Source organism: Elaeis guineensis, chromosome 14 (genome assembly GCF_000442705.2).
Source record: "Elaeis guineensis isolate ETL-2024a chromosome 14, EG11, whole genome shotgun sequence".
In the NCBI taxonomy this organism is placed as follows: Eukaryota; Viridiplantae; Streptophyta; class Magnoliopsida; order Arecales; family Arecaceae; genus Elaeis; species Elaeis guineensis.
Window position 1 is genome coordinate 5,219,975 of NC_026006.2, and position 27,462 is coordinate 5,247,436.

A 27,462-nucleotide genomic window follows, 5' to 3' on the forward strand; every position below is an offset into this window, starting at 1 on the left:
TAATTTTAAAACTTTTTCAAAATCATTATTTTATAGAAAAAATTATTAATTAATCTAATTAATTAATAAAAATTTATCCTACACTAGGATCTAAATATGATATATAGCATACATACATTTAAATTTAAAATTCAAATTTGAATAGTAAACACTTTACTGTAATGTGTTCAGAACACAATACCTTTGTACGGGTAGTAGATCACCACAATCTGATCACCATCGGAAGAGTCTGATTATCACGATATAGCCACACAGTGTGTCTAATCTCTGTGGATCATCCATACGAAGCTCCCGGTCTGATCGACTCCTCACGAGTGCTAGCTCGTTGTAGAGCCCTTTCGACGGTCGATGCTGATTGAACTCCTTCGATCGATGTCTGCCAATTCTTTAGATACTCCAGATCATCAACAGACATGCTTGAGAGGATGTTGAAGATCTTCCTAAAATTTGGTGGGCTCACGACACTCGTAGCTCACCTTCTCACTTTCTGAACTCTAGGCTGAAACCCTGAAGAACTCCCTGAAACCCTGCGCACACTTTTTCTTTCTTTTCTTTCTTTTTCTCTCAGAAGGATATTGACCTTCACCTTGCACACAAGGATTCCTCACGCCCAGATTTTCTCTCCAAAATTTTTCTTTCACACACCCCACTCTTCTCCTCCTTTTAAAATAATGTCAAACGTCTTATCCATGTGAGAGGATAAAGATGAGTAATTGCACATTTGAATTCAAATAAAATTTTGAATTCAAATGGAAACCAATTTATCCCTATCCACTAAGGGCGTGAGAAGAGGAGGGCGTGGCTTAATTTGTGCATGAATGATTTCATGAGAAACATTTTCTCGTGTAATAAATGAGGCGTTAAAAGAGGATAAGGTCAAGGCGCTAAGATTGGTTGCTCATTCAAATTCAAATTTTATTTTGAATTTGAATGGCCAACCAATCATCCTTATCCACTCATATGGTGCATTAAAGTAGGGCGTGAGGAGGGCTTTGCATGAGGAAAAATTCATGAGAACTTCCTTCTCATGAATTCAAATGAGTGCAGTGGAAGTGAGGTGGCGCAGGGGTCAAGGTGGTTTCATTATTTAAACCAACCTAATTGAACCAAATAAGTTAGGCCCAATTAGACTAATTTAAACCCAACATAATTAGGCTTAATTAGGCTCAATAAAATCTTAATCAAATCAGGAATTGATTAAGCCCAACCCCTGATCATTACAAGGACCAAACCATCTCGATGATTAGGTCAACTCTTAACCTAATCGGGTCAAACCCAACTGAATCCAATTCGATTGGACTTGATCCAAAATTAATTACTCAATTAAATTGAGTTAATTAGTGATCAAATCATTAATTAAACCTCTCATAAATATTGAGTCCAAATCTGATGGGTAATCGGGCATCAGAATTCATCGATATGTAACCCTGATCGAAGAGTCCCAAACCAGTGGGACTCTTGACCCCAGTACCCAAAATATGTAGGACTCATGATCAGAGAATCCTGATTCTCAATCATAGAGTCCTAGACATGTAGAACTCATAGTCCACGAGCATTAGGACTCTTCATCAGCCATCAGATCAGATAGGAACCTCTAATGTGTGTGACCCCGCAGGTTCGAACCTAAATCGGTAGCACATGAACCAATTCCTGTACTAATCAAAGTGACCATCTAGCAATGGTACCCGATGATCGGATAGGTCAAATGGTTGCAATCGTAACACTGAGAACCTACGTGAATATGGTTACTGTATAATTCATCTTTTTGACCTCTGTGTTTAGGACGACTCAGGATTAAACTGTTAACCCTGATTGGATCATCCGAATCGTGCTCAACTCAAACAGTCCTGTGACTCCTCACAAAGACTATCCTAATCAAGATTTTGCTAAATTAAAATACGATTGTACACAGCTCCTAAACTGGAGTGATCAATCCCATCTTGACACACGCACCGACAAGTCAAGTACTTGACTACACCCAACAGCCTTCCGTTACTGAATTAGAAATTCAGGTAGTCCAATGCCTAAGTGCAGTGAGTTGCTTGCAAGCCACCGTGGCGGTCTCAGGTCGGAGGGATATTTATATCCATATTTCATCGGAGCAAATCTTGACAATAGAAATAGCTCTGGAGTCAGTCACGTTCAGTGCAGATGTACCCTTACATCTCACCTGTATGCCATACCAGTGTCTCCACACTCATTGGTTAAGAGGACAACCAATCTATATGGCACACAATGACCTATGCTTGATAAACGTTGTCATCCTTGGTAACATCGTATCATTTGGTCACGAACAGATTTAAGGACTAAACGACAAATCCTCCTTTGTCGAGTCTAAATAGTCCTAAAGACTTCACCACAACTTAGGAGTTCATTAGAAGATTAAATATTTTGTGATGAAAAATATCAAAATAATTTTTATTAATTCATAATTCATGTACATATACAAAAATAAGTACAACCGTCAACAGGCTGACGATTGGCTTTGGGATACTATTCCCAACAATGTTCATATATAGATAGGTCCACTTTCAAAATTGAATCCAACAAACTTTTTCTTATAAGTTTGTTCATTCGATCTTGATCTATATGTCCTACTCCTGCTTGCCAAATATTTACATCTACATTGTTACTACTAGAAGATGCATTTTAAAAAAAAGCAACTATTAACAAAAATATCATATTATTCAACATCCAATAGAATAAGACCATCCAGAAAATATCCAACACCATAAAATAAATCTCCACTATATAAATCCAAATTATTATCATGAAAATTCAAATTGAAACATAAATCTAGAAGAACAACAATTGATATTAAGTTTCACCAAATTTCTGGGGTACTATATTAGTGACGACAAAAGTTGCATTGCTAAAGCCATTGCTAATAACTTATTAAATTTAAAATAATAAAATAATTAATTAATTAAAATTTAAAAGTTATAGCGATGGCTATGCTATCGTTAATAACAAAACCCTCCATTGCTAATGGATCTTCAACCCATTAATGATGGTTTTCTTTTTCATTGTAATAATTCATTGGTAAATATTACTAATAGTGATGGCTTCTTAGCCATCATTAATAGAGAATATTCTTGTAGTGGCCATATTACAATGTTTAATTAAAAAAATTAAAACTATTGGGGGGTAAGTGCAAGTCATGAAAACTTGAAGGGTTGTCACTGTAATTACCCTGATTCCTTTTGATGCCAATCGTTGACTTAAAAAAGTTAAAGAATGCACACAGAAATGCCATGGATTAGGTGATCGTTAATTTAACAACTTTTTCTATGGTGCTCAAAAGGATAAAATTATCTTTTAACAAAGTCAAAATTCTGATAATTTGATCCATTTTGGATGGTCAAGATTAATCCATCGATAACTACCTATAGCCAATCATGTGCATGGCTAGTGCAATAATGTTTTGAAATACAAGATTATTTTCATAGTGAGATGAATGGCAGAGGAGGATAATTTTGTTGATGTTAAGGGGCTTTTTTCGAACAATCTTCTCCCTTTCAACCCAATAACTAGATCCTTACCACAGAACTTGGAGGAGGAGGAGGATGAGGGGTGACTTGAAGATGGAGGAGAGGAGAAGGAGGATGTGTGGGTTGAAGATAGATGAGAGTAGGAAGAGGAGGATAAGTGTGGGTTGAGGATGAAGGAGGAGGAGGAGGAGGATGTAAGGGCCCAATCCATATATAATCAACAGGCCCAAGAGTTTTTTTCTCACATGAATTTTAAAGCATCCAAAAAAAGAAAGACTTTGTATGTGCTATGTATGTGAGTGTCCTGATGGGAGTTTGCCTCTTTTCCAACTCCGTTAGAGAAAGGTACCTAGGGCATGCTGAAACCTTAGGATTTTGGGTCTAAAAAAGGGTCTCCTCCACCCACTAATCACCTCACCCCCAAAGATAATCAACACCAATGAAATCTAACGAAAACCTCTTATTTTTCCTTTGAGCACATATGGTGAACCATCATCAATTCATCTCTCAAAATTGAGGTAAGAGACCTCAAATCCCTCTCCCCACCTTATCCCAACTTTTACACCATTGATGCAATGGGTTAGAATCAACCGAGTGTCAGATTTGTGATGAAATGGGACCTCCCCTATTCTAATTTTTTTTTTTTAATTTTATCGACCACCAGTAGATATGGCTACTATCGAGGTCATGTCCTCTTTAGCATCGAGCACTGCTGTTGATCGTCGGCCCTAGTTTCCATCGGCATGGTGAGTAGAAGAGGAAAAGGGGGGAAGGGAGCTTTGTTTTAAAGAAGAAGAAGAAGAAGAAGAAGAAGAGAGAGAGAGAGAGAGAGAGAGCTATCTCTCTTCTATCTCTTTCCTCCTTCATTCTCTCTCTCACTAGTTAGGTGAGGGATTAAAAAAATAAGGAGATTCAAGGGCCTTAGTAATTGACCCTAGTGGACTTCAAAATTTTTAATAACTACTATACAACTTTTCTTGATGTTTGGGTGGATTCTATAAGGGACAAGTCATCCATAGAAGAAGAGTTTGATCAGAGTATACTGCACCCTAATTCATAAATTCTAATGTGGGATTGCATTTACTGTGTTAAATCAATCATCCATTGCAGTAAGGGGTCTTCAACACAATCATCTACACAATTATAGAATTACATATATAGATGTACCCTAATGATTGTTATATATTTCATATATATGGTATGTGTATTATAATTTGATGAGTTGATGCTGCATAGTTCATGATTAATTGGTGCTTAATTATAAATATCATATTGAATAAAGAAAAATTATGATTTAACAAAATTGATGGGGTGTGGGTTGCATCTGAATCAGTCAGTCATGCAAGAAATATGGTGTATATACTAGGTCATCCTTGGACTAAAGTACAGCAATGAGTTTGACCTATCAGGGTTTGAAGCATAACTGTGACTAATCTAATATCAAAAATTAGATTATGACTTTAATATAATCTACAGGGCTTGTTGTGAAGGATTAGTCTTAGGCTGAGATGCAGCATTGTGTTTGGCTTACCACAAACTAGAGCATAATTGCAATTCATCCAATATCAAAAAAAGACAAACATAATTTTGCATAATTGTAAAAGTGTAAAATAAAGAGCATGTGGACTAGTTAGCCATGTGTGAAACATGGCATGTCAACAATGGGTTGAGATGTGATATTATGATTGTCAGCCATGGATGGAAGTATGATACATATTTGGCCTATCACACATTGGAGCATAATTGTGACTAGTACAGTGCTAAAATCAAATCAAGATGATTAATCATGTCTAATTGAAGGATATCTGGACTAGCTGATATGTGTGAAATGTGATATTTGTGATGTTAACTATGGGCTAATATGTGGTTGCCAGCCACAAGTAGCAACATGGTGTATGTTGGCTTGCCACGGGCTAGAGTGTGGGTGGGTCTACTCCAGTGTCAGAGTGGTGATGTGATCACAATCCAATTATGTTAATTAGATAATGAAAAATAACTTTACTAAATTATTGTTGAATAGAATTATTGCTTAGGTGACATATGTAACATGTATCTTGAGATTGCTATCATGGTGATATATATGCAATTGAGTAGCTATACAGTTAACTTAATGTGTATATTGGCATGACTTATATATATGTATTTTATAGTATATACATTGATCCATTAAGTATTATTCAAATTACTGATCTATGAATTTTACTATTTTCTTATCGGCTAAATATTACCTCAAAGATATTTCATATTCATACTGGTGTGAGTGTGAAAAATTCTTATTGGATTATAAAGCTTATATCCTCTTTTTCATTTAGAGCTATAGGATGCATAGTATCGGTTGGTGTGGAGTTCAAATGATGGAGTTATTAGTTAGTTAGTTGATTATTTGATACCAAATAAATATTTCAATCTTTTAAACTTTATTCAATAATGATGGATTGGTTTGTTTTGATACATTTGATTGAATTTTTATGATTAATATGATTCTTTCGGTACTCTTGTAGATTTATTTATTATTTAGGTCTTACATAATCTCTAGGGCATTACTTTAAGATTCATGTGGCCATACCATGTGGTCGATTTGGGTGTTAGATTCGGAGCATAATAAAGTAGTAATAGAGTTAAGATTTAGGATTCTAGGGTTTAAGTCCAAGGAGAGCATTTGTGGGTAGACTGGTAGGTTGGGGTGAATTAAGTTTGTTATGAATGTGAGTCTTTTTGTCACTTCGACTAATGTAATTTGTTGAATACTAATAACGACCCATCTAGGTTGCTATGGTGCGGGGGAGTGGACTCGAGTGTGCTAGGAGGCCCCTCCAATTTGCTGATGGCTCTAGTGCTAGGAGCCCTTTAGGCAGCAAGAAGATGTCCCATCCTTGTCGGTTAGTGGTACGCATCAGCATGAGCATCCCAATGAACCCACTGAAAATATTCTAGAGATGGGGATCCCAAGTGAACCTAAAATTCAGCCTATGGAACATATTACTGCATATTATTTAATGCAAGTATTAGTGCAATAATAAGTTGCCATGAGGGCAGATATGATAAAGATGTTGGAGGTGCAATATCAATAACAATAGGAGATCATGCAACAACTAATATAGGAACAATGGCCTCAACAACAATAACAAGCCAAAAACTAATGGGAGCATCCAATTAATTTGATAGATTTTAAGAAGTATGTACCATCGGTATTCATAGAAACCTCTGATCCCATGGAGCTTGAAAGTTGGTTGAAAGAGATAGAGAAAGCATTCCATGCCTTGAGATGTCCTATTAAGGAGAAGGTCACTTTTGTCACCTTCATATTATAAGGTGAGGCAGCTGATTGGTAGGAGATGAAGATCGAAAAGTTAGGACCAAATGATGGACTATTTACATGAAAAGGATTTAATTAAACATGTCTTTTATAAGAGATATTTTTCTTAGAGTATCTAGTTCTAGAAATTTCGAGGGCCTGACTGATTGGAATAAGGCAGTATGACGGTTGCCAATATACAGCAAAGTTTTGAAGAAATATCTAGATATGCTCCAACACTGACAGCCAAGGAGGACATTCGGATTAGAAAATTAAAAAATAAATTTAAAGATCGAATCCAGTAGTTGATGACTGCATTTGAATTACCTCCCTATAAAGAGGTTGTTAACAAAGCCTTGGTGATAGAGAAAAGACTTAATGATGCTTAGACTATAAAAGAAAAAAATTTGAAGAAAAGAGGCCGATCAAATGATTCCCAAATTCAAAGTGATGAGCACTTCGAGTCAAAGACAAAAAAAATTGAGTTCTGCTATAGAAGGCAGAGAACAATCTCAAGATGACAATAAATTTATTGATGTGGTGGACCTCATTACCTAAGAGAGTGGAAATAATTCAATGGAAGTTGCTTCATATGTGGTCAATAGGGCTACAAGATAGCTGATTGCTCTAATTGGAAGGAACAATGGATGCAACAAGAAGTCCTAGCAACCCAAGTACCCCAAGTTGTGCAGAAGCCTTGGACCTAGAGGCAGATCTATACACTTATTCAATAAGGCAATCAAGTTTCTGATCCAATAGTGGCAGGAATATAGGTCCATATGAGATCTTAAGGTAACTAGCATTATCACTAATTCTATTGAATGTGTATAATTCGTTTTATATATTGATATTGGTAAGATATGTTGGACTTTAATTATGTGATAGAATTTAAAAAATTGTTGAATTTTCTTACATGAATCTGACCTATGAGGAGTACTTGATGTAGATGATAATTGGAAGAGATCAAAAATTATAGGGACCAAACTTTTCTTTATTAATAGTTTAATGGAGCAATCATGTAAGAGAGGATGCTATGCGAAAGCTCGAAGTTGAGATAAAGGATTTGAAATCCTTGACATTTCAAAGCTTTGAGCATACAAATTTTGAAGAAGAAATAATTTTAAGGTGTGGGAGAATGTACAGGCCCGGTCCATTAACCAGCAGGCCCAAGAGTTTTCTTCCTCACATGAATTTTAAAGCATCTAAAAAAAAAGAGAGACTTTGCATGTGCTGTGCACGTAAGCAAGGGAAGGAAGCCTCCTAATGAGAGTCTTCCTCTTCTTTGACTCCAGGAGTCTTCCTCTTCTTTGACTACATCAGAGAAAGGGATCCTAGGTATGCTAAGACCCTAGGATTTTGGGTCTAAAAAAGGATCTTTTCTAGCCTCTAATCACCTCACCCCCAAAGCTGATCAATGCTAGCGAAATTCGGTGAAAACCTCTTGATTTTTCGTTGAGCATACATTGTGAGCCATCATCGATTCATCACCAAAAATTGAGATAAGAGACTTCAAATCTCTCTCTACACCTAATATCAACTTTTACGATGCTAGTGCATGGGTTAGAATCGGCTGAGTTCCAAATTTGTGATGGAACAGGACCTCACTTATTTCGAGTTTATTTTTTTATTTTGTTCTTTCTTTTTTTTTTTTCCAACCATCAGTGGCTGTGACCACTGTCAAGGTCATTTTCTCTTCGGCATCAGGCACCACTATTGGCTATCGGCCCAAGTTCCCATCACCATGGCAAGGTGAAGAGGAAAAGTTGGGAGGGGAGCTCTATTTTAAAGAAGAAGAAGAGATAGAGAGCTATTTCTCTTCTCTCTCTTTCCTCCTTCATTCTCTCTCTCTCTTCTCTCTCACTAGTTAGGTTGAGGGATTAAAAAGACAAAAAAAGATATTCAAGGGACTTAGTAATTGACCCCAATGGACCTCAATAAAAGTTATAAATTTCTAATAACCGCTCTATGATTTTCCTTTGATGTTTGGGTTACTTCTACAGAGGAGAAGTTGCATGTAGAAGAAAACTTTGATCAGAGCATATGGCACCCTGATTCATAAGTTCTGGGTGGGACTATACTAGTTATGTTAAATCAATCATCAGTAGAAATAAGGATTCTTCAATGCAATCATCTACATGATTATGAAATTATATATATAGGTATACCTGTATGATTATTATATATTTCGTATATACCGGTATGTGTATTATGCTTTGATGAGTTAATGTTGCATGCTTTGTGATTAACTGGTACTTAATTATAGATATATCATATTGAGCAAAGAAAAATTATGGTTTAACATAATTGATGGGGTGTGAGTAGCATCTTGATCAGTTAGTCATGCAAGAAATATAGTATATATGCTGGATCAGCTTTAGATTGGGGTGCGGCATTATGTTTGACCTACCATGAATTGGAGCATGACTGTGACTAATCTAATATCAAAAATTAGATCATGACTTTAATATAATGGATGCAGCATGGGCAGTATTTGGACTCATCGGCCATGCAAGAAACATGGTACATTCTAGATCAGCCTTGGACTGAAGTGTAGCATTTTTTTTGGATCTACCATGGGCTAGAGCATGATTTTAATTAGTCTAATACAAGAAAGACAAAATGTAATTTTATATAATTATAAAAGTGAGAAAAAGAAGAGCATGTGGACTAGTTAGTCATGTATGAAACATGGCATATCACCCATGGGCTAAGATGTGATATTATGGTTGTTGACCATGGATGGAAAAATTATATGTATTTGGCCTATCATAGGCTAGAGCATGGTTGTGACTGGTATAATACCAAAATCATATCAAGATGACTAATCGTATATAATTGAAGGGCATCTAGACTGGCCAGTATGTATAAAATATGGTATTTATGATGTCAACTACAGGCTAAGATGTGGTTGCCAGTCGTAGGCAAAAATATGGTGTATCTTGGCCTGCCATGGCTAGAAGCGTGGGTGGATCTAGTCCAGTATTAGAGTGATGATGTGATCATGATCCAATTATGTTAATTAGATAATAAAAAATAACTTTATTGAATTATTGTTGAACCGAATTATTGCTTGGGTGATATATGTGACATGTATCTCGAGATTTCTTTGGGTGATATGTATGCAATTGGCTAGGTATGCGGTTAAGTTGATGTATATGTTGGCAAGGTTTATATAATATATTTTATATTATATATATTGATCCATTGAGCATTATTCAAATTGTTGATATATCAATTTTATTATTTTCTTGTTAGCTAAATATTACCTCAAAGATGTTTTATACTCGTGCTAATGTGAGTGTGGAGGATTCTTACTAGACTGCAAAATTGATATCCTCTATTTCCTACACAGTTGTAGGATGCATAGCATCAGCCGGATTGGGTATGGAGTTCGAGCGATGGAATCATTAGTTAATAACTTGATTATCTGATAGCAAATAAATATTTAAATCTTGTAAACCGTATTTAATATTAATGGATTGGTTTTGTTTGATAAATATGGTTGAACTTTTATGACTTATATGATTATTTTGATATTCTTGTAGATTTGTTTAGTATTTAGGTCTTGCATGATCTTTAAGACATTACTTTAGGGTTCATATGTCACGTGGACGATCCAGATGTTGAGTTCGGAGTGTGACAAAGAAGGGACATTGAAGATGAAGGAGTGATATATTAAAGATGTAGGAGGAAAAAGGGGGCCAGCTAGGTCGGACAAAGCTGAGAGGTGGTGGGGTGGGGCCGCGGGCGGTGGTGAGAAAGAGATATTTTTAGAAAAAATAAAAAAAATAATGATAGTTGGTCTTTTAGTCTATCGAAAAAAATTAGATTAATTATTCTTACTAACGAATGGTTAGAATTTTTTCATCATTTTCATAAAAAATAATAAAAAAAATATCATAGCACATCCCATAATTTGAGTTGAAATGGCATCAAGGACCCTCGTGGATCGTTTTGCAGTAATATATATATTGTGAAAGTCAAAATAAATTAATCGATAACACAAATTAATTTAACATTAAAATAAATTATTATAGAGGTTTTTTTTGAAGAAAACACGGCAAATACCTTCGGAACAATTATATTTTGCCATTTGTAACGTCAAAATGGCCATCATTTTATTTCTTGCTGGCGAAGGAAACAAAAAAAAAAGTAAAGGCCAATGACAACAGGTCAAGAAGGATCACGTGCTGGGTGGGATTCAACACAGAGAGAAATTAATTGGGTGGACCAAGTTCACCAAATAAGTTGACCATTAACGCAGGAAGAGAGGAAACGCGCTTCTGCTTCTTTCTCCACGGCCAATAAACCGATAAATCAACAATCAGTCGACACGGTATAGCTTTCCCTTTCGCATCCCAAGCTTGAAGCCTCCTGCACCTCTGCAAAGAATATATGGGTGAAGTCATTCTCTCTGCCTTGGTGCAGGTGTTGCTCAAGAAATCCACATCCCACATCCTTCATCAATATGGAGAGATGTGGGGCTCCAGTCTCCATAAGGAAGAACGAAGCGCTGAAAAAATGGATGGCAGATCTCAAGGATGCAGCCTATGATGCTGACGACATACTGGACGAGTTCAACTACGAAGTTCTGCGGCGGCAGAGGGGGGAGATCCCAGATCGCATGAAAAAGAAGGTATGGGACTTCTTCTCTTTCCGTAATCCTAACGTATTTCGAATTAAAATGATCAACAAGATTAAAGAGATCGTGGGGAGATTGGATAACATTGCAGCGGAGAAATCTAAGTTTCATCTGACAGAAATCGGTCAGGCGGATAGGCAGAGACCGCAGACTCACTCTTTTGTCAATGAGTCACAGATCATTGGAAGAGAGAAAGACAAGAAGAAGACCGTAGAGTCGCTCATGAGTCGAGCTGGCAGGAGCGATGTTTCGGTCCTTCCAATAGTTGGAATAGGTGGCCTCGGGAAGACGACGCTAGCACAGCTGGTGTACAATGAAATAACGGCTGCAGAGCATTTTGAGCAGCGCATGTGGGTCTGCGTGTCAGAGGATTTTGATATCAAAAAGCATCGTCAAGACAATTATGGAATCAGCAACAGGGTAAGAATGCTGATTTTTCGACATCCATGGGAAGAATTAAAAGAATTGTTAACTGCTGGAGCTGAAGGAAGTTGCGTTATTGTGACAACTTGCAGTACAAAGTGTTGTTTCATCTATTATCGGCACACTCGATGCTTATGAACTGAAACATGTCCCAGGATGAATGTTGAAGCTTGTTCGAAAGGAACGCTGTCACGTCTCTAATCTGAGATTGTGAATCGAGGATCGCGACAACCGCCGCATACTTATGAAGAACTCTCTCCATAAGTATGCAAGGCATCTCATCACGATATCAATGCATCACAGTGAAATAAATTCAAATAATTATTATTCAACTGTAATTCAAGTAATTAAATCAAATGTCTTACATCCAATTAAATTTTTGCTAACAATAAAATAATAGATCTAAATTCAATGAAGTTGACAATGCTAATCTCGCTTCTAAAAGCTCTGTCCCAATATTTCTTCCCACGCTTGAAATTAATTATCTGAATCTGAAAAATAGAAAGAAAGGTAATGAGCTAGACAGCCCAGTAAGTAACAAATATCTCTACCAGATATTTCAGATATTATCTAATTTTCAAGAATAATGCTGCAAATAAACATAAGAGTATATTTCATGCTGATCAAATATTTTCAAATATTCACATATAATATAATCATAAATCCGATTCGATTCAAAACACTCGTAACTCAACAGCCTCGACTATGACCAACGTTTAACCCCCATTGACGGGGTCCACAGAATACCAGCGCACAACCCCCACTGGCAGGGTCCAGAAATACCAGCGCACAACCCCCACTGGCAGGGTTCACAAATACCAGCGTACAACCCCCACTGGTAGGGTCCACAAAGTACCAACGTATAATCCCCATTGGCGGGGCCCACTGAAACATAGTTAGGCTGAGAGCATAAATCCGATCTATATCAAAACACTTAGTACCACAATATATATCATAATCTTTCACTAAACATGTGCATAAATCGATATACCATAATATTTCAAAAGCACTTTTCTTTCAAAACATAATTTCATAAATCATGCATAATTTCAGAGAATAATTATTTATTTTCAGAATAAATATAGAATATCTCGAGAAGATGATTCATTACTTACCTTTCACGGAGCATTGAACGAATAGATCGACTAACTTCTAGGAGATTCTTCCGTGCCTATTATCCAAAATTATATTTTTACATTAATTTAATTCAAAATTAAATCTAACAAATCCCAAAATTAAAATCTCGCTTAAAATCAGACTCGTCTCTAAACTCGATCAGAATCATCAGATGAAGCCTTCCCCTATGCTAATCCTAGAAGGATAATTTTAGAGAGAGAAATCCATCAAGAGAGAGAGAAACAAGCTAGAGAGAGAAAATTCTAGAGAGAGAAAGTAGAGAGAGAAAGTCCAATTCCAGAGAGAGAAAGTCAGGGTTCAGACTGAAAGAAGAGAGAGAAACTCTCTCTCTCATCAATTTCAATTTATTTATTTATTTATTTATTTATTTATTTGTTCATACATATATATATATATATATAAATATATATATATATATATATATTATTATTATTATTATTATTATTATTATTATTATTATTTTCTTTTCTTTTCTTTTCTTTTCTTTTCTTTTTCTTCTTTTCTTTTTCTTCTTTTTCTTTTTCTTCTTTTTCTTCTTTCTCTTTTCTTTTTCTTCTTTTTCTTTTTCTTCTTTTTTTTCTTCTTTTCTTCTTTTTCTTAGTTCTTCCCGTGCCGGAACAGAGGACCGGCGTCCTCCGGCCTTGACCGGCCATTCGGGCCACGGCCGCCGCGGCGGAGGCCGGCGGCCGACGGAAATCACTCCCCCGGTCACGGAGGAGGGTGGCCGGCGATCAATTCCGATCGCCGGTGCCAAAAAATTCAAGGAAAAGAGCTCAAAAACAGGGTGTCTTTCCCGACCGAAAATCGACGACTTTCGTCGCCGGCAGCCGCACACAAATGCACGAGAAGGAAGGAGAAGAAAGAGGGGAGGAAGAGGAAAACTTACCTCAGCCTCCGGAGACCTCGTCGGCGGCAATCACGGCGAGAAATCAAAGGGTGTCCGCGGCCTTCGATCGAGAAAAACGGAGAGAAAGAGAGAGGGAGGAGGTCGATCTTCGGTCTCAAGGGGAAGGGGTCTTCTTATAGAAAACCCTAGGACTCCGAGGGGTCCTAGGAGTCCTAATTTCCATGGGTTTCGTCGGAGAAGAAGACTCCTACCGGGAGTCTTCTTCCCGGTTGCTCCGTTTTTTTTTTTTTTTTTTTTGGCTGGGCTGGGCTTGGTTGGGCTGATTTTGGGCTATAACATTCTTCACCCCTAAAAAAAAATTTCATCCTCGAAATTTTTCATACCTGTCACCATTGTATTGGAAGCCTGTGGATTCTGTTGAGTAAGCGCATAAACTCTTCCCTGGGTTTTAGAAATCGGTCCGCCACCCTTATGTTGTCCTTCATGAGTTCTTTGGCCAACTTGATTTTCAGTATTTAGCGGGCAGCTAGTAATTTTATGATCCTTCTGACCATATTTGAAACAAGCACCGGTATTCCAATAGCAATCTTTGTCTGCATGATTTTTGCCACATCTGGAGCACGGCTCACCATCAATCTGTTGAGTCTTATTGTCTACTGTTCCCTTGGCTGATCTTTTGATATTTTTATTATTCTGCCCTTGTATATCATTTGATCTTGCTCTCTTTCTTTGCCTTCTTTTCCTTTCCATGCGTTCTGCATTGACTTTCCTTTCAATTATCAGTGCTTTGTTTACCACATCTGCATAAGTTGTCAATTCATATGGAACCACTTGTTTTCGAATCTCAGTTCTCAGTCCCATCTCAAACTTGTGAACACGTTCTTGCTCACCATCCACTAATCTCGGAGCAAATTTTGCTAACTCTGTAAATTTTGCTTCATATTCAGTCACACTCATACCCTTTTGCTTCAAATAAATAAACTCTTGCTCTTTCTGGATCCTTATACTCCGAGGAAAATACTGATCATAGAATGCAATCCGAAATCTTTCCCAGGTAAGTATTTCGCCGTCTTATTCATGCTTGCGCTGTAGTCGCTGACACCAGTTGTATGCTTCTCCTTGTAGTAAATAAGCTGCATATCAAATCTTTTCTTCATCAAGACACTCTTGGACAGCGAAAGCCTTCTCCATCTCCATTATCCAGTTGTCAGCCTCCAAAGGTTCAGTAGTCCCCTTGAAAGCTGGAGGAGCAAGCTTTTTAAATTCTGAAATGTTGTTCCGTTGTACTGGTTGCTCTCCATGTTGTGGTGGTGGATGCTGATGTTGTTGTGTATCTCGTTGTATCTGCTGTTGTTCAAACATTTGCTGCTGTATTTGTTGTTGCGCTTGTACCATCATGATTAGGGTCTGCATTAACTGAGCCATATCTGGTTCTTGACGTGCTCTCGAAGCACTCCTATTTGGATCTACGACTCCCTCCTCCTGAGGGGTGCCACTGGACAGATGGGGAGTGCTACCATCCCGTGGTTGTGATGTCTCTCTTGCAATTCCTTGAGTAGTTCTTGTCATTCTACGGGGAGGCATGGTAACCTTGTAGTAGTAAAACTTTATTAGATTCATTTATCTATTTGTTAGGATGGGTTTATTATGATGCTCATATTCTAATGTCCCAATATTCCTAATGTTTACCCACCTACACTCATACTGTGTCAAATTCTATGTGTCATAATTTATCCACTTATGCTCTGATACCATATTAATTGTCACGCCTCCGACCCGAGATTGTGAATCGAGGGTCGCGGCAACCGTCGCATACTTATGAAGAACTCTCTCCATAAGCATGCAAGGCATCTCATCACGATATCAATGCATCACAGCGGAATAAATTCAAATAATTATTATTCAACTGTAATTCAAGTAATTAAATCAAATGTCTTACATCCAATAAAATTTTTGCTAACAATAAAATAATAGATCTAAATTCAATGAAGTTGACAATGCTAATCTCGCTTCTAAAAGCTCTGTCCCAATATTTCTTCCCACGTTTGAAATTAATTATCTAAATCTGAAAAATAGAAAGAAAGATAATGAGCTAGACAGCCCAGTAAGTAACAAATATCTCTACCAGATATTTCAGATATTATCTAATTTTCAAGAATAATGCTGCAAATAAACATAAGAGTATATTTCATGCTGATCAAATATTTTCAAATATTCACATATAATATAATCATAAATCCGATTCGATTCAAAACACTCGTAACTCAACAGCCTCGACTATGACCAACGTTTAACCCCCATTGATGGGGTCCACAGAATACCAGCGCACAACCCCCACTGGCAGGGTCCAGAAATACCAGCGCACAACCCCCACTGGCAGGGTCCACAAATACCAGCGCACAACCCCCACTGGCAGGGTCCACAAAGTACCAACGTATAATCTCCATTGGCGGGGCCCACTGAAACATAGTTAGGCTGAGAGCATAAATCCGATCTATATCAAAACACTTAGTACCACAATATATATCATAATCTTTCACTAAACATGTGCATAAATCGATATACCATAACATTTCAAAAGCACTTTTCTTTCAAAACATAATTTCATAAATCATGCATAATTTCAGAGAATAATTATTTATTTTCAGAATAAATATGGAATATCTCGAGAAGATGATTCATTACTTACCTTTCACGGAGCACTGAACGAATAGATCGACTAACTTCTAGAAGATTCTTCCATGCCTATTATCCAAAATTATATTTTTACATTAATTTAATTCAAAATTAAATCTAACAAATCCCAAAATTAAAATCTCGCTTAAAATCAGACTCGTCTCTAAACTCGATCAGAATCATCAGATGAAGCCTTCCCCCATGCTAATCCTAGAAGGATAATTTTAGAGAGAGAAATCCATCAAGAGAGAGAGAAACAAGCTAGAGAGAGAAAATTCTAGAGAGAGAAAGTAGAGAGAGAAAGTCCAATTCCAGAGAGAGAAAGTCAGGGTTCAGACTGAAAGAAGAGAGAGAAACTCTCTCTCATCAATTTCAATTTATTTATTTATTTATTTATTTATTTATTTGTTCATACATATATATATATAAATATATATATATATATATATTTATTATTATTATTATTATTATTATTATTATTTTCTTTTCTTTTCTTTTCTTTTCTTTTTCTTCTTTTCTTTTTCTTCTTTTTCTTTTTCTTCTTTTTTCTTCTTTCTGTTTTCTTTTTCTTCTTTTTCTTTTTCTTCTTTTTTCTTCTTTCTCTTTTCTTTTTCTTCTTTTTCTTTTTCTTCTTTTTTTTCTTCTTTTCTTCTTTTTCTTAGTTCTTCCCGTGCCGGAACAGAGGACCGGCGTCCTCCGGCCTTGACCGACCGTTCGGGCCACGGCCGCCGCGGTGGAGGCTGGCGGCCGACGGAAATCACTCCCCCGGTCACGGAGGAGGGTGGCCGGCGATCAATTCCGATCGCCGGCGCCGGAAAATTCAAGGAAAAGAGCTCAAAAACAGGGTGTCTTTCCCGACCGGAAATCGGCGACTTTCGTCGCCGGCAGCCGCGCACAAATGCACGGGAAGGAAGGAGAAGAAAGAGGGGAGGAAGAGGAAAACTTACCTCAGCCTCCGGAGACCTCGTCGGCGGCAATCACGGCGAGAAATCAAAGGGTGTCCGCGGCCTTTGATCGAGAAAAACGGAGAGAAAGAGAGAGGGAGGAGGTCGATCTTCGGTCTCAAGGGGAAGGGGTCTTCTTATAGAGAACCCTAGGACTCCGAGGGGTCCTAGGAGTCCTAATTTCCATGGGTTTCGTCGGAGAAGAAGACTCCTACCGGGAGTCTTCTTTCCGGTTGCTCTGTTTTTTTTTTTTTTTTTTTTTTGGCTGGGCTGGGCTTGGTTGGACTGATTTTGGGCTATAACAAACGCATTTTCTGAGGGCGGTGCGGATAAGTCCGCAAATCTAATACATATTGGAAAGGCCATTGTTGAGAGGTGTGGAGGCCTACCCTTGGCCGCAAAGATGCTAGGGAGATCAATGCGCACGATGAGGGAGGGGCGGGGGTGGAGGTCCGTGATGGAAAGCAAAATTTGGGACATAAAAGATGACAAGATCCTCCTTTCATTGAAGTTGAGCTATAATCACTTGCATTCTCATATGAAACAATGTTTTGCCTATTGTGCCACATTCCCAAAAGATTATGAAATCGATAAAGAGATGCTGATCCAATTGTGGATGGCTAATGGATTTATACCATTTGATCCGGAGAAGGACATAGAATTGAAAGGCCATGAGATTTTCAACGAGCTATCGTCAAGGTCCCTCTTCCAAGACATCGAGGAATTTCGACAGGGCATTATCACATTTAGGATGCATGACCTCATTCATGACCTTGCACAATCTGTTATTGGGAATGAATGTTGCATTCTTGAAAAGCCTAGAAGCATTTCAAATACAACACTTCGGCATTTGTCTGTAACCATGCATGATCCTAAAATTTCAAGTATGGAGAAGGTGCATACATTTAATACTCTCCGGACGCTATTGCTGTTGAGGGACTGGGAAAGTGATTTTGATCTATCCCATATCAGTTGGGAAGAAACCAAGCTGCGGGCACTTGGCTTACGGGGAGCTATGATATATGACTTTCCTATTTCAAGACTCCATGTAAAGCATGTGAGATACCTTGACCTCTCGAAAACTAATATTAGTACATTACCTGAGGCTACATCCAATCTTCTGAACTTGCAGACACTGAACCTCTCCTATTGTGACTATCTTCAACAGCTACCCAAAGGCATCAGAAAGATGAGCAGTCTTAGGCATCTTTATCTTCATGGTTGCATAAGATTAGAAAGCATGCCTAGAGGGATAGGGGAATTGAAGTGCCTCCATACGCTCACAGCATACCCAGTAGGGAATGAGATTGAAAGCGGAAGTATCAAAGAGCTGAAGGACTTGTGCATCGGAGGCATGCTTGAACTTTATCGCCTTAAGAATGTGAGGAGTGTAGCAGAAAGCTGAAGCAGCCAATTTAGGTTCCAAGCATGATCTTCAGTATTTGAGATTGGACTGGTGGTTTGAATCAGATATTGAATTAATAGAGGAGAACACAGAGAAGGTATTACAAGTCCTTCAACCTCCTCAAGGCTTAAAATGGCTTAGGATATCACACTACCCAGGTAAAATATTTCCTACATGGCTAGGGAGCCTCACAACACTCGTGAATCTTCAACTTCGAGATCTCCCAAATCTCTCCTTTCTGCCTGAAGGGATGGAAGGCCTCGAAGCACTCAAGGAATTGGCAATTCTTCGTTGCCCTAACTTGATCTCACTGCCTACAGGACTGCAACAGCATCTCCCCAGCCTCAAAACACCTGTATGTAAGAGGCTGTCCGGAACTAGAGAGAAGATGCGAGACCGGAGGAGAGTATTGGGCTCTCGTTTCATGTATCCCAGATTGTTTAGTTGGTTTTATATAATAATCGTGCCGATGATAGTGCAATTACCAATAATTTAATATTATTGATGAAAAGAAATTGTACGCTTTTTTTTATAGTATATACAATCTAATTTGGCACATACATATGAAGAGTCACATGTGCAATTTGAAAACAAAAGATAATCTGAATGATCTGTTTAATATATCGCTAGTATTCAGTCTTTCATAGATGTGTTTCATCTTATCCAATCCTTGGTTAAAACTTTTCTTCTCTATTCGACTTCAAAAGATTAGCAATTCCAGAAGAACCAAAGATTTGCTTGCTTGTTTGGGTTTTCTAAGTAATTTCTATAACTGAGAAACATGTTTCCAAGCAGGACTTGGCATAAAAAATTGTCACTCAAAATATCATTCTGTTATGCTGGAGCTTTTCTATTCTTCTTGGATTAGAGTTTGGACTAAGACTGCCAATCAAGAAATAATGGGAAAGCTCCACATAATTAGATTAATTTTCTTGAGATTTTTAAAAGGAAAATGATGACCAGATTACCTCTATTTCATTCAGATTATGAAATAGATATACAAAGAGAGATAACGTACGAAAAAGGAGTAGGAATAATCCTAACAGAAGAACCATAAAGAAAGTCCAGCAAATTACACCTCAAAACTGAAGTAGCGAACTAGAATGCATGGGGGCAATATGTTGGAATGCGATCAGAAGAAGTTCTTGAGTGGGGTTTTCTAGTTACAAGAAATCTAGTCTGAGAGGAATTAAAACTAAGAGTTCAAAGAGCTATAACAATAGTAAGCAACAGGAATTAAGCAATTTTAATGAGCTTCACCTGCAATTAAAGAAAACTTCCGTGCCGGCTGAACATTTCACACAATACATCATTCTAGACAAAAATGATCGAAGAATCAAGTCAGCAGTACATAAATCAATGGAGGGGAACAAGAGATGGAAAGAGGACATCAGTTTTAATTGTAAAGCTAGCCTGCATGTCAGACAATTCTTACAATACAATGCAACTGAGAGCAATCTGAATATCAATTGGAGAGAAATTTATCAAGAAGACAACATTGATCTAAGTAATCTAGAGGCCTCTTTTTCAAAACGTGAGATCAAGGAGGCAATTTTCAACCTGCCGACAAATAAATCGCCAGGATTGGATGGTTTTCCCTCATCCTTTTTTCAAAAATTCTGGTTCATCATCAAGGATGATTTATGCAGACTTTTTAATGCAATTCACTCACATTCCACAGAACCAGACAGGCTCAACTATACTTATACGGTTTTGATTCCGAAGAAATAGAATTGCAAAACTTTAAGGGACTTTAGACCAGTTAGTTTAGTAAATAGAGTGATGAAAATACTGTCAAAAGTCCTCACCAAAAAACTCTCAAAGCACATCACATCTCTCATTACAAACTCTCAATCTGCTTTCATACAGAGAAGGCAAATCACTGATAGTTTTGCTTTAGCATCAAAGCTAATTTCATACTAGAAGAAGACTAAGCAGAAAGGAATTATTTTGAAGCTAGACTTTGAGAAAATGTTTGATGATATTCGATGGGATTTCCTCCTAATGATGCTCAAAGAAAGAGGTTTTGGACCCAATTGGTGCTCATGGATCAAAGATATTCTTCAAACAAGCAAAGTTGCTCCAATAGTTAATGGCAAACCACAAAATTGGATAACAGCTAGAAGAGGTCTTAAACAAGGAGACCCCCTCTCTCCTTTGCTTTTCATTCTAATCTCGGATGTGCTAGCCCGAATCCTCAAATTTGCTACTTCTAATGACCTCATTGTCGGGATTGGACCACCTCAAATATCAGGGCACATCCACTACATCCAGTACGCAGATGGCACTATTATCGTCAGCGATGCATCTAAGATACATATCTCTATCATTAAATTTATATTGTATTCTTATAAACTTTTCATAGGACTACAGATAAATTTCAAAAAGAGTTCTTTAGTTGGCATCGAACTGCATGAGCACCATTGCAATGCTTTTGCAAAAATCCTTGAATGTATGCTTTCTTTCTTTCCAACAAATTATCTTGGCCTGCCACTTCACTTCGCCAAGCCAAAGATTTCATATTGGAATTTTTTATCTAAAAAGATCGAAAGAAAGCTTCAATCCTAAAAGGGGAGAATGCTTTCTATGGGTGGGAGATTGATGTTAGTCAATGCAGTGCTGAGCTCGATCCTAATATATTGGATGTCTTCATTCATGCTCCCACAGCAAGTGATTCAAAAAATCGACAAGAAAAGAAGGGAGTTCCTATGGAGAGGTGATAAACCCTGTTATAGAATTCATTGCTTGGTAAGTTGGGATAAGGTTTGCCAACCTAAATACCTTGGTGGGTTGGGAATCATCATCCTAAAAGCTTTCAACCTATGTCTGTTGACAAAAAAATGGGGGTGTCCGACCACTGTTCTTCTTCTCTTTTTCTTCCATCGAACCAACCACTGTTGTCGGATGTGAGCTGTGCTCCTATGGTTGAGGTTGCCGTCGGTGGGTTCTACCAGTGTGGGGTGGGGGGTCCACCCCCATAAGGGGTCATGGCCATCGAGGGCCACCACCATGGGAAGAGGGCTGGTGCAGTATCTTTCCCTATTTCAATGAAGAAGAGGAGAGAGAGCCTCTCTTCCCTCTCTTTTTTTAATTTTATTTTATTTTTTCTCTCTAATTAGGTTAAGAAAAATATTAAAAATAAATTTTTAGGAGATTTGGAGTAGATCCCTGGTGAATTATAGAAGATTAAATTAAATAATTTATATTTTATTATTAATATTAAGATTGATTCTATAGGAGAATAATCTTTCGGACAAGAGATCTTTGCATAGGTTTCTTAGCACCTGATTCATTAATCAAAGTGTGGATCGATATTAGAAGATTAATTTATCTTCAATAGAGATAAAGATTTTTCAACATGATCACCTGCATATTTATGAGAATTAAATTTGTATGATTGATATATATTTTATATCTATTGGTATGTAAATTACATATTATTGATTTGATATTGCTTGAATCATGATTAATTGGTGCTTAATGATTGTTAAATAAGAAAAATATGATTTAACATAATTGATGGGATGGGCGGCATCTAGGTTAGCCAATCATGTAAGAAACATAGGGTATATGCCAGGTCAGTCTCGGATTAGGATGCGGCTTGGCCTACTATGGGATGGAGCATGACTGTAATTAATCTAGTACCAAAAATCAGATTATGATTTTAATAATATGGATGGGGCATGGGTGGTGTTTGGATTATTTGGCCATGCAAGAAACATGATGTGTATGCTGGCAGCCTCGGATTGGGATGTAGCGCTATGTTTGGCTGACCATGGGCTGGAGCATGGTTGTAATTAATCTAATACCAAAAGAACAAACATAAAGTATAGGAAAGGAGAGCATGTAGATAGTCGGCCATATATGAAACATGGCGTATCAGTCGCAGACTGAGATGTTTAGCCTACCACGGGTTGGAGCATGATTATGACTAGTTCAATGTCAAAATCAAATCAAGATGATGAACTATTTAATTGAAGGACATCTGGGCTAGACGGCATGTGTGAAACATGTTATTGTGATATCAGTTGTGGGCTGAGATATGATTACCGATCATGGACGAAAATATGGTGCCCTATCGCAGGCTGGAGCGTGAGCAGGTCTGGTCTAATATTGAAATAATAATATTGTTTAGATCAGAACTGTGTTAATCAATCTCATTGAATTATTGTTGAACAAAATTGTTGATTATGATATATGATATGTTTAGTAGAATTGCACATAATGATATTATTCCACTCTCATATTGATGATGTATCAATATATTATTTTCTTATCAATTATTTATATTTATTAAAAAAATATTTCATATTCATGTTGGTGTGAGTATGGAAAATTCTTACTGGCTGTTAAACTCATACCCTCTTTTTTTCTTCTGGCTTGCAGGATGCACAGGATTGATCAAATTAGGCATAGAATTTTGAGCCATGGAGTCCTTAGTTAGTTAGTTAATTTTCTGATACCAGATAAATATTTTATAAATATTATTCAATAAAAATAGATTTATTGATTTAATAAATATGATTAGATCTTTATAATGCTTTCGATGTTCCTGTGGACTTATTTATTTTTTTAGTCCTTGCCTTTAGGGCTTGCCTTAAGGAGTGTGCAACTATCACATATCCAATCTGAGTATCGAATTTGGGGCGTGACACTAATAGTGCAAATCCATGGAGAAACCTGATTCTAAAGCTTTACTTTAATGGCAACCCACCAAGTAGTCTGGAATCAAGCTGAAGCTCATATGGTTCAATAGTCTAGAAAAGCACTATGAAAGTCCAAGAATTCTTCAATCAAAGCTATCTGTTTGATGTAGGTGTTAAAATGCGCTATGATTTTGTACGTATAGTTCAAAAATTTTTTCTAAAACCTTATATAGTGAAAATAAATTAATTAACATATTTTTAATTTAATATACGTACCAGATCAGATCTGAAAATCACACTAAGGATGTTGACACGAACAAAAGATCTTAATCTGAAACCTAAAAGAAAAACAACATCAATAAAATAAAATTGGAGATCAGATCTTTATACCTTCGGATGCTGCAGATGTCTGATCGTACCTGCGCACGCACCCACCTCTACTAGTATCCATACGGAGATGGCTGATCAGAGCACCGAGATCAACAGTATGCTAGCATCTTGCAGATCTTTCTCCTCAATCTTAGATCTGTATCTCTTCTTCTAGATCTCGAAGAAGATGATCACTACGCGAAATCTTTCATGCAGATTTGACGGGATCTAAACCAAATCACTAAGAAGGGAAGAAGAACCTTTCTTCTTCTCTTCCTCTCTCTCTTTTTCTCTCTTAGATCTGATCTCTATTAAGTCTTAGACGTTGGGGTGAAGGAAGAAAGAAAGAGGGTGCTGAGAAAGATTGTACGGCAAGAAAGAAAAATATCTCCTAAATAGCGCACGCCACCTCTCTTTTCTTTTAATTTTTGCCGCACAAAAAGAAAGCCCTCATGCCCCAAAAGAGATAGAATCAGATCTTATCAAACAAAGTAAATGTGGCATGGAAAATATGGAAGAAAAGAGGATGTGAAACAAAGAAAAATGCATGAGATCTCTCACGTAATTTTTAGCACATGCCCCCACCTTTTCCAATGTTTTTATCACACAAAAAAATATCCCACGCCCCTTTCTAATCAGATTAGAATGTCTTCTTGAGAAGACATCTATTCAAATTAAATTTGGATAGTTGTCTTAAGGTGAGAGTCCCAGAAAGATGGGGCGCCAATTATTGGCGCCCCTCCATCCTTCACGCGTGCAAAACAAAAAAGGGAGTGCATCTCCATGCGTAGTTGGCGCCCCTCCATCCTTCACGCGCGCAAAACAAAAAAGGGAGTGCATCTCCATGCACTCCCTTATCTTTTCTATGTGAGATTAGGAGAGAGAGTCTCAGAGAACCTAGGCTTTATGAGTCATGCTTCATCTGGCTCAAATTGGATCTCAATCGGATTCAAATCAAGTCTGAATTGAATTAAATTCAAAAGGCTGTCAAATCGGATCCAATCAAGTTTGAAATCCAAATCTAATTTGAATAATTGAATCTAATTAATATTAAATTAAATCAAGCTTAATTAAATTAAATTTGATTTAAATTAATTAAGATTTCATCCATAATTTAATCAACCTAAAATAAATTATAATATTTACAATTAAGTCCTTGCACTAACAATTAGCAACTGCCAAAACTGTAACACTTACAAATTAGCAGTTTTTAAAATTCAAACTATCAATCCGATTGATAATTCGAATATGATCCAAGCCATTGATTAGACCATGCTCCTTTTGTGCATGACCCCTCAAGTTTTATTCTGTCTGGTAGTGAGACATACCATGATCTCTATCACAATATCATCGAAACTCTTTTTGATGGGCTGAAATGATTCCGACTCACCTCAACAAAGATCGTTGATCTGAAAACTATCCTAGTGAGTTCTCACGATCCATCAGTGATGCTTAATGGTATGTAGTAGCAATCCAATAGAACAGAAAGGCTACAGGACATCTTCGACAGACTGCTGCTCCAACTTCAGAAGGAGTTCTGAAGCACTTCCAAATCAGATAGAGATTTGATTTTTGGAGCATAGATTTACGAGGAAAAGATATTCTAGATCCTATCCGAGTGGATACCGGTAGAGGTCAGATGCTTGCATGGCTACATCAGAACCTCGGACTGTGCTGAGATCATCTACAGGGTAATCAGATTACCATTGAGGTATGTCTATACTTCTCATACTTTTAGATTTAATTTTAAATTTTAAATATCAGATAATAAAATTAGATCTAACAGACATTAGATCTGAAATATTGTAGGATAAAATTTTTAAATTATTCTGTCCTAGATTTGATGAAATCTAGAAGATCCTATAAAAGAAAAAGGCGGTTTTTTCTTCAATTGGTATCAGAGCTAGGTTTTTGGCTCTATTTCAAATCTAATTTAGATCTGATTTTTATATTTATTTATATGATATTTAAAAAATTTTAGATATCACATTAGATGTGATAAGATTTGAAATTAAAATATTTAAAATTAAATCTAAGAAGATCTAACATGCATGAGATGCATGACTTGTGGGGAAAATTCAATACAGGGGTAAAATGGTAATTTTAAAATTTTTTTAAAATTACTATTTTACAGTAAAAATTATTAATTAATCTAATTAATTAATAAAAATTTATCCTACACTAAGATCTAAATATGATATATAGCATGCATGCATTTAAATTTAAAATTCGAATTTGAACAGTAAACACTTTACTATAATGTGTTCAGAACACAATACCTTTGTGCGGATAGTAGATCGCCACAATCTGATCACCATCGAGAGAGTCTGATCATCACGATGTAGCCACACAGTGTGTCTGACCTCTGTGGATCATCCACACAAAGCTCCCGATTTGATCGACTCCTCACGAGTGCTAGCTCGTTGTAGAGCCCTTTCGACGATCGATGCTGATCGAACTCCTTCGATCGATGTCTGCTGATTCTTTGGATACTCTGAATTCTCAAAAGACATGCTTGAGAAGATATTGAAGATTTTCCTAAATTTTGGTGGGCTCACAACACTCATAGCTCACCTTCTCACTTCTCGAACTCCAAGCTGAAACCCTAAAGAACTCACTGAAACCCTGCGCACACTTTTTCTTTCTTTTCTTTCTTTTTCTCTCGGAAGGATATAGACCTTCACCTTGCACACAAGGATTCCTCACGCCCAGATTTTCTCTCCAAAAATTTTCTTGCACACGCCCCACTCTTCTCCTCCTTTTAAAATAACAACCAAGGTCTTATTCACGTGAGAGAATAAAGATGAGTAATTACACATTTGAATTCAAATCAAATTTTAAATTCAAATGAAAACTAATTTATCCCTATCCACTAAGGGTGTGAGAAGAGGAGGGCGTGGCTTAATTTGTGCATGAGTGATTTCATGAGAAATATTTTCTCGTGTAATAAATGGGGCGCTAAAAGAGGATAAGGTCAAGGCGCTAAGATTGGTTGCTCATTCAAATTCAAACTTTGTTTTGAATTTGAATGGCCAACCAATCATCCTTATCCACTCATTTGGCGTATTAAAGTAGGGCATGAGGAGGGCTTTGAATGAGAAAAAAATCATGAGAACTTCCTTCTTGTGAATTCAAATGGACGCAGTGGAAGTGAGGTGGCGCAAGGAGAATGGGTCAAGGTGGTTTCATTATTTAAACTAACCTAATTGAACCAAATAAGTTAGGCCCAATTAGACTAATTTAAATCTAACTAAATTAGGCTTAATTAGGCTCAATAAAATCCTAATCAAATCAGAAATTGATTAAGTCCAACCCCTGATCAAATCAGAGACCAAACCATCTCGACGATTAGGTCAACTCTTAACCTAATCGGGTCAAACCCAACTGAATCCAATTCAATTGGACTTGATCTAAAAATAATTACTCGATCAAATTGAGTTAATTAGCAATCAAATCATTAATTAAACCTCTCATAAATATTGAGTCTAAATCTGATGGGTAATCGGACATCAGAATTCATCGATATGTAACCCTGATCGAAGAGTCCCAAATCAGTGGGACTCTTGACCCCGGTACCCAAAATGTGT

At 37.1% G+C, this 27,462-nt stretch overlaps 2 protein-coding genes across 3 annotated transcripts; both read left to right on the top strand.

Annotated features, from left to right (window-relative positions):
* The first annotated feature begins 10,908 nt into the window (after positions 1-10,908).
* LOC105035675 (putative disease resistance protein RGA3) lies at positions 10,909-12,012 on the top strand. Of its 2 annotated transcripts, none has more exons than XR_012136918.1 (2): positions 10,909-11,422; positions 11,520-12,012. XR_012136918.1 is itself a non-coding variant. In XM_073248839.1 (2 exons), exons 1-2 carry the CDS (start codon positions 11,255-11,257, stop codon positions 11,987-11,989), a joined length of 552 nt encoding a protein of 183 aa, XP_073104940.1. In that variant the 5' UTR covers positions 10,939-11,254; the 3' UTR covers positions 11,990-12,012. The 2 variants fall into 2 exon arrangements, 1 of the variants encoding a protein (XP_073104940.1); XM_073248839.1 differs by having other exon boundaries at positions 10,939-11,422; positions 11,606-12,012.
* A 5,870-nt stretch (positions 12,013-17,882) lies between these two features.
* LOC105035677 (disease resistance protein RGA2-like) lies at positions 17,883-18,860 on the top strand. Its single transcript, XM_010911316.1, has one exon. The coding sequence runs from the start codon at positions 17,883-17,885 to the stop codon at positions 18,858-18,860; it is 978 nt and encodes a 325-aa protein (XP_010909618.1).
* The last annotated feature ends 8,602 nt before the right edge of the window (positions 18,861-27,462 follow it).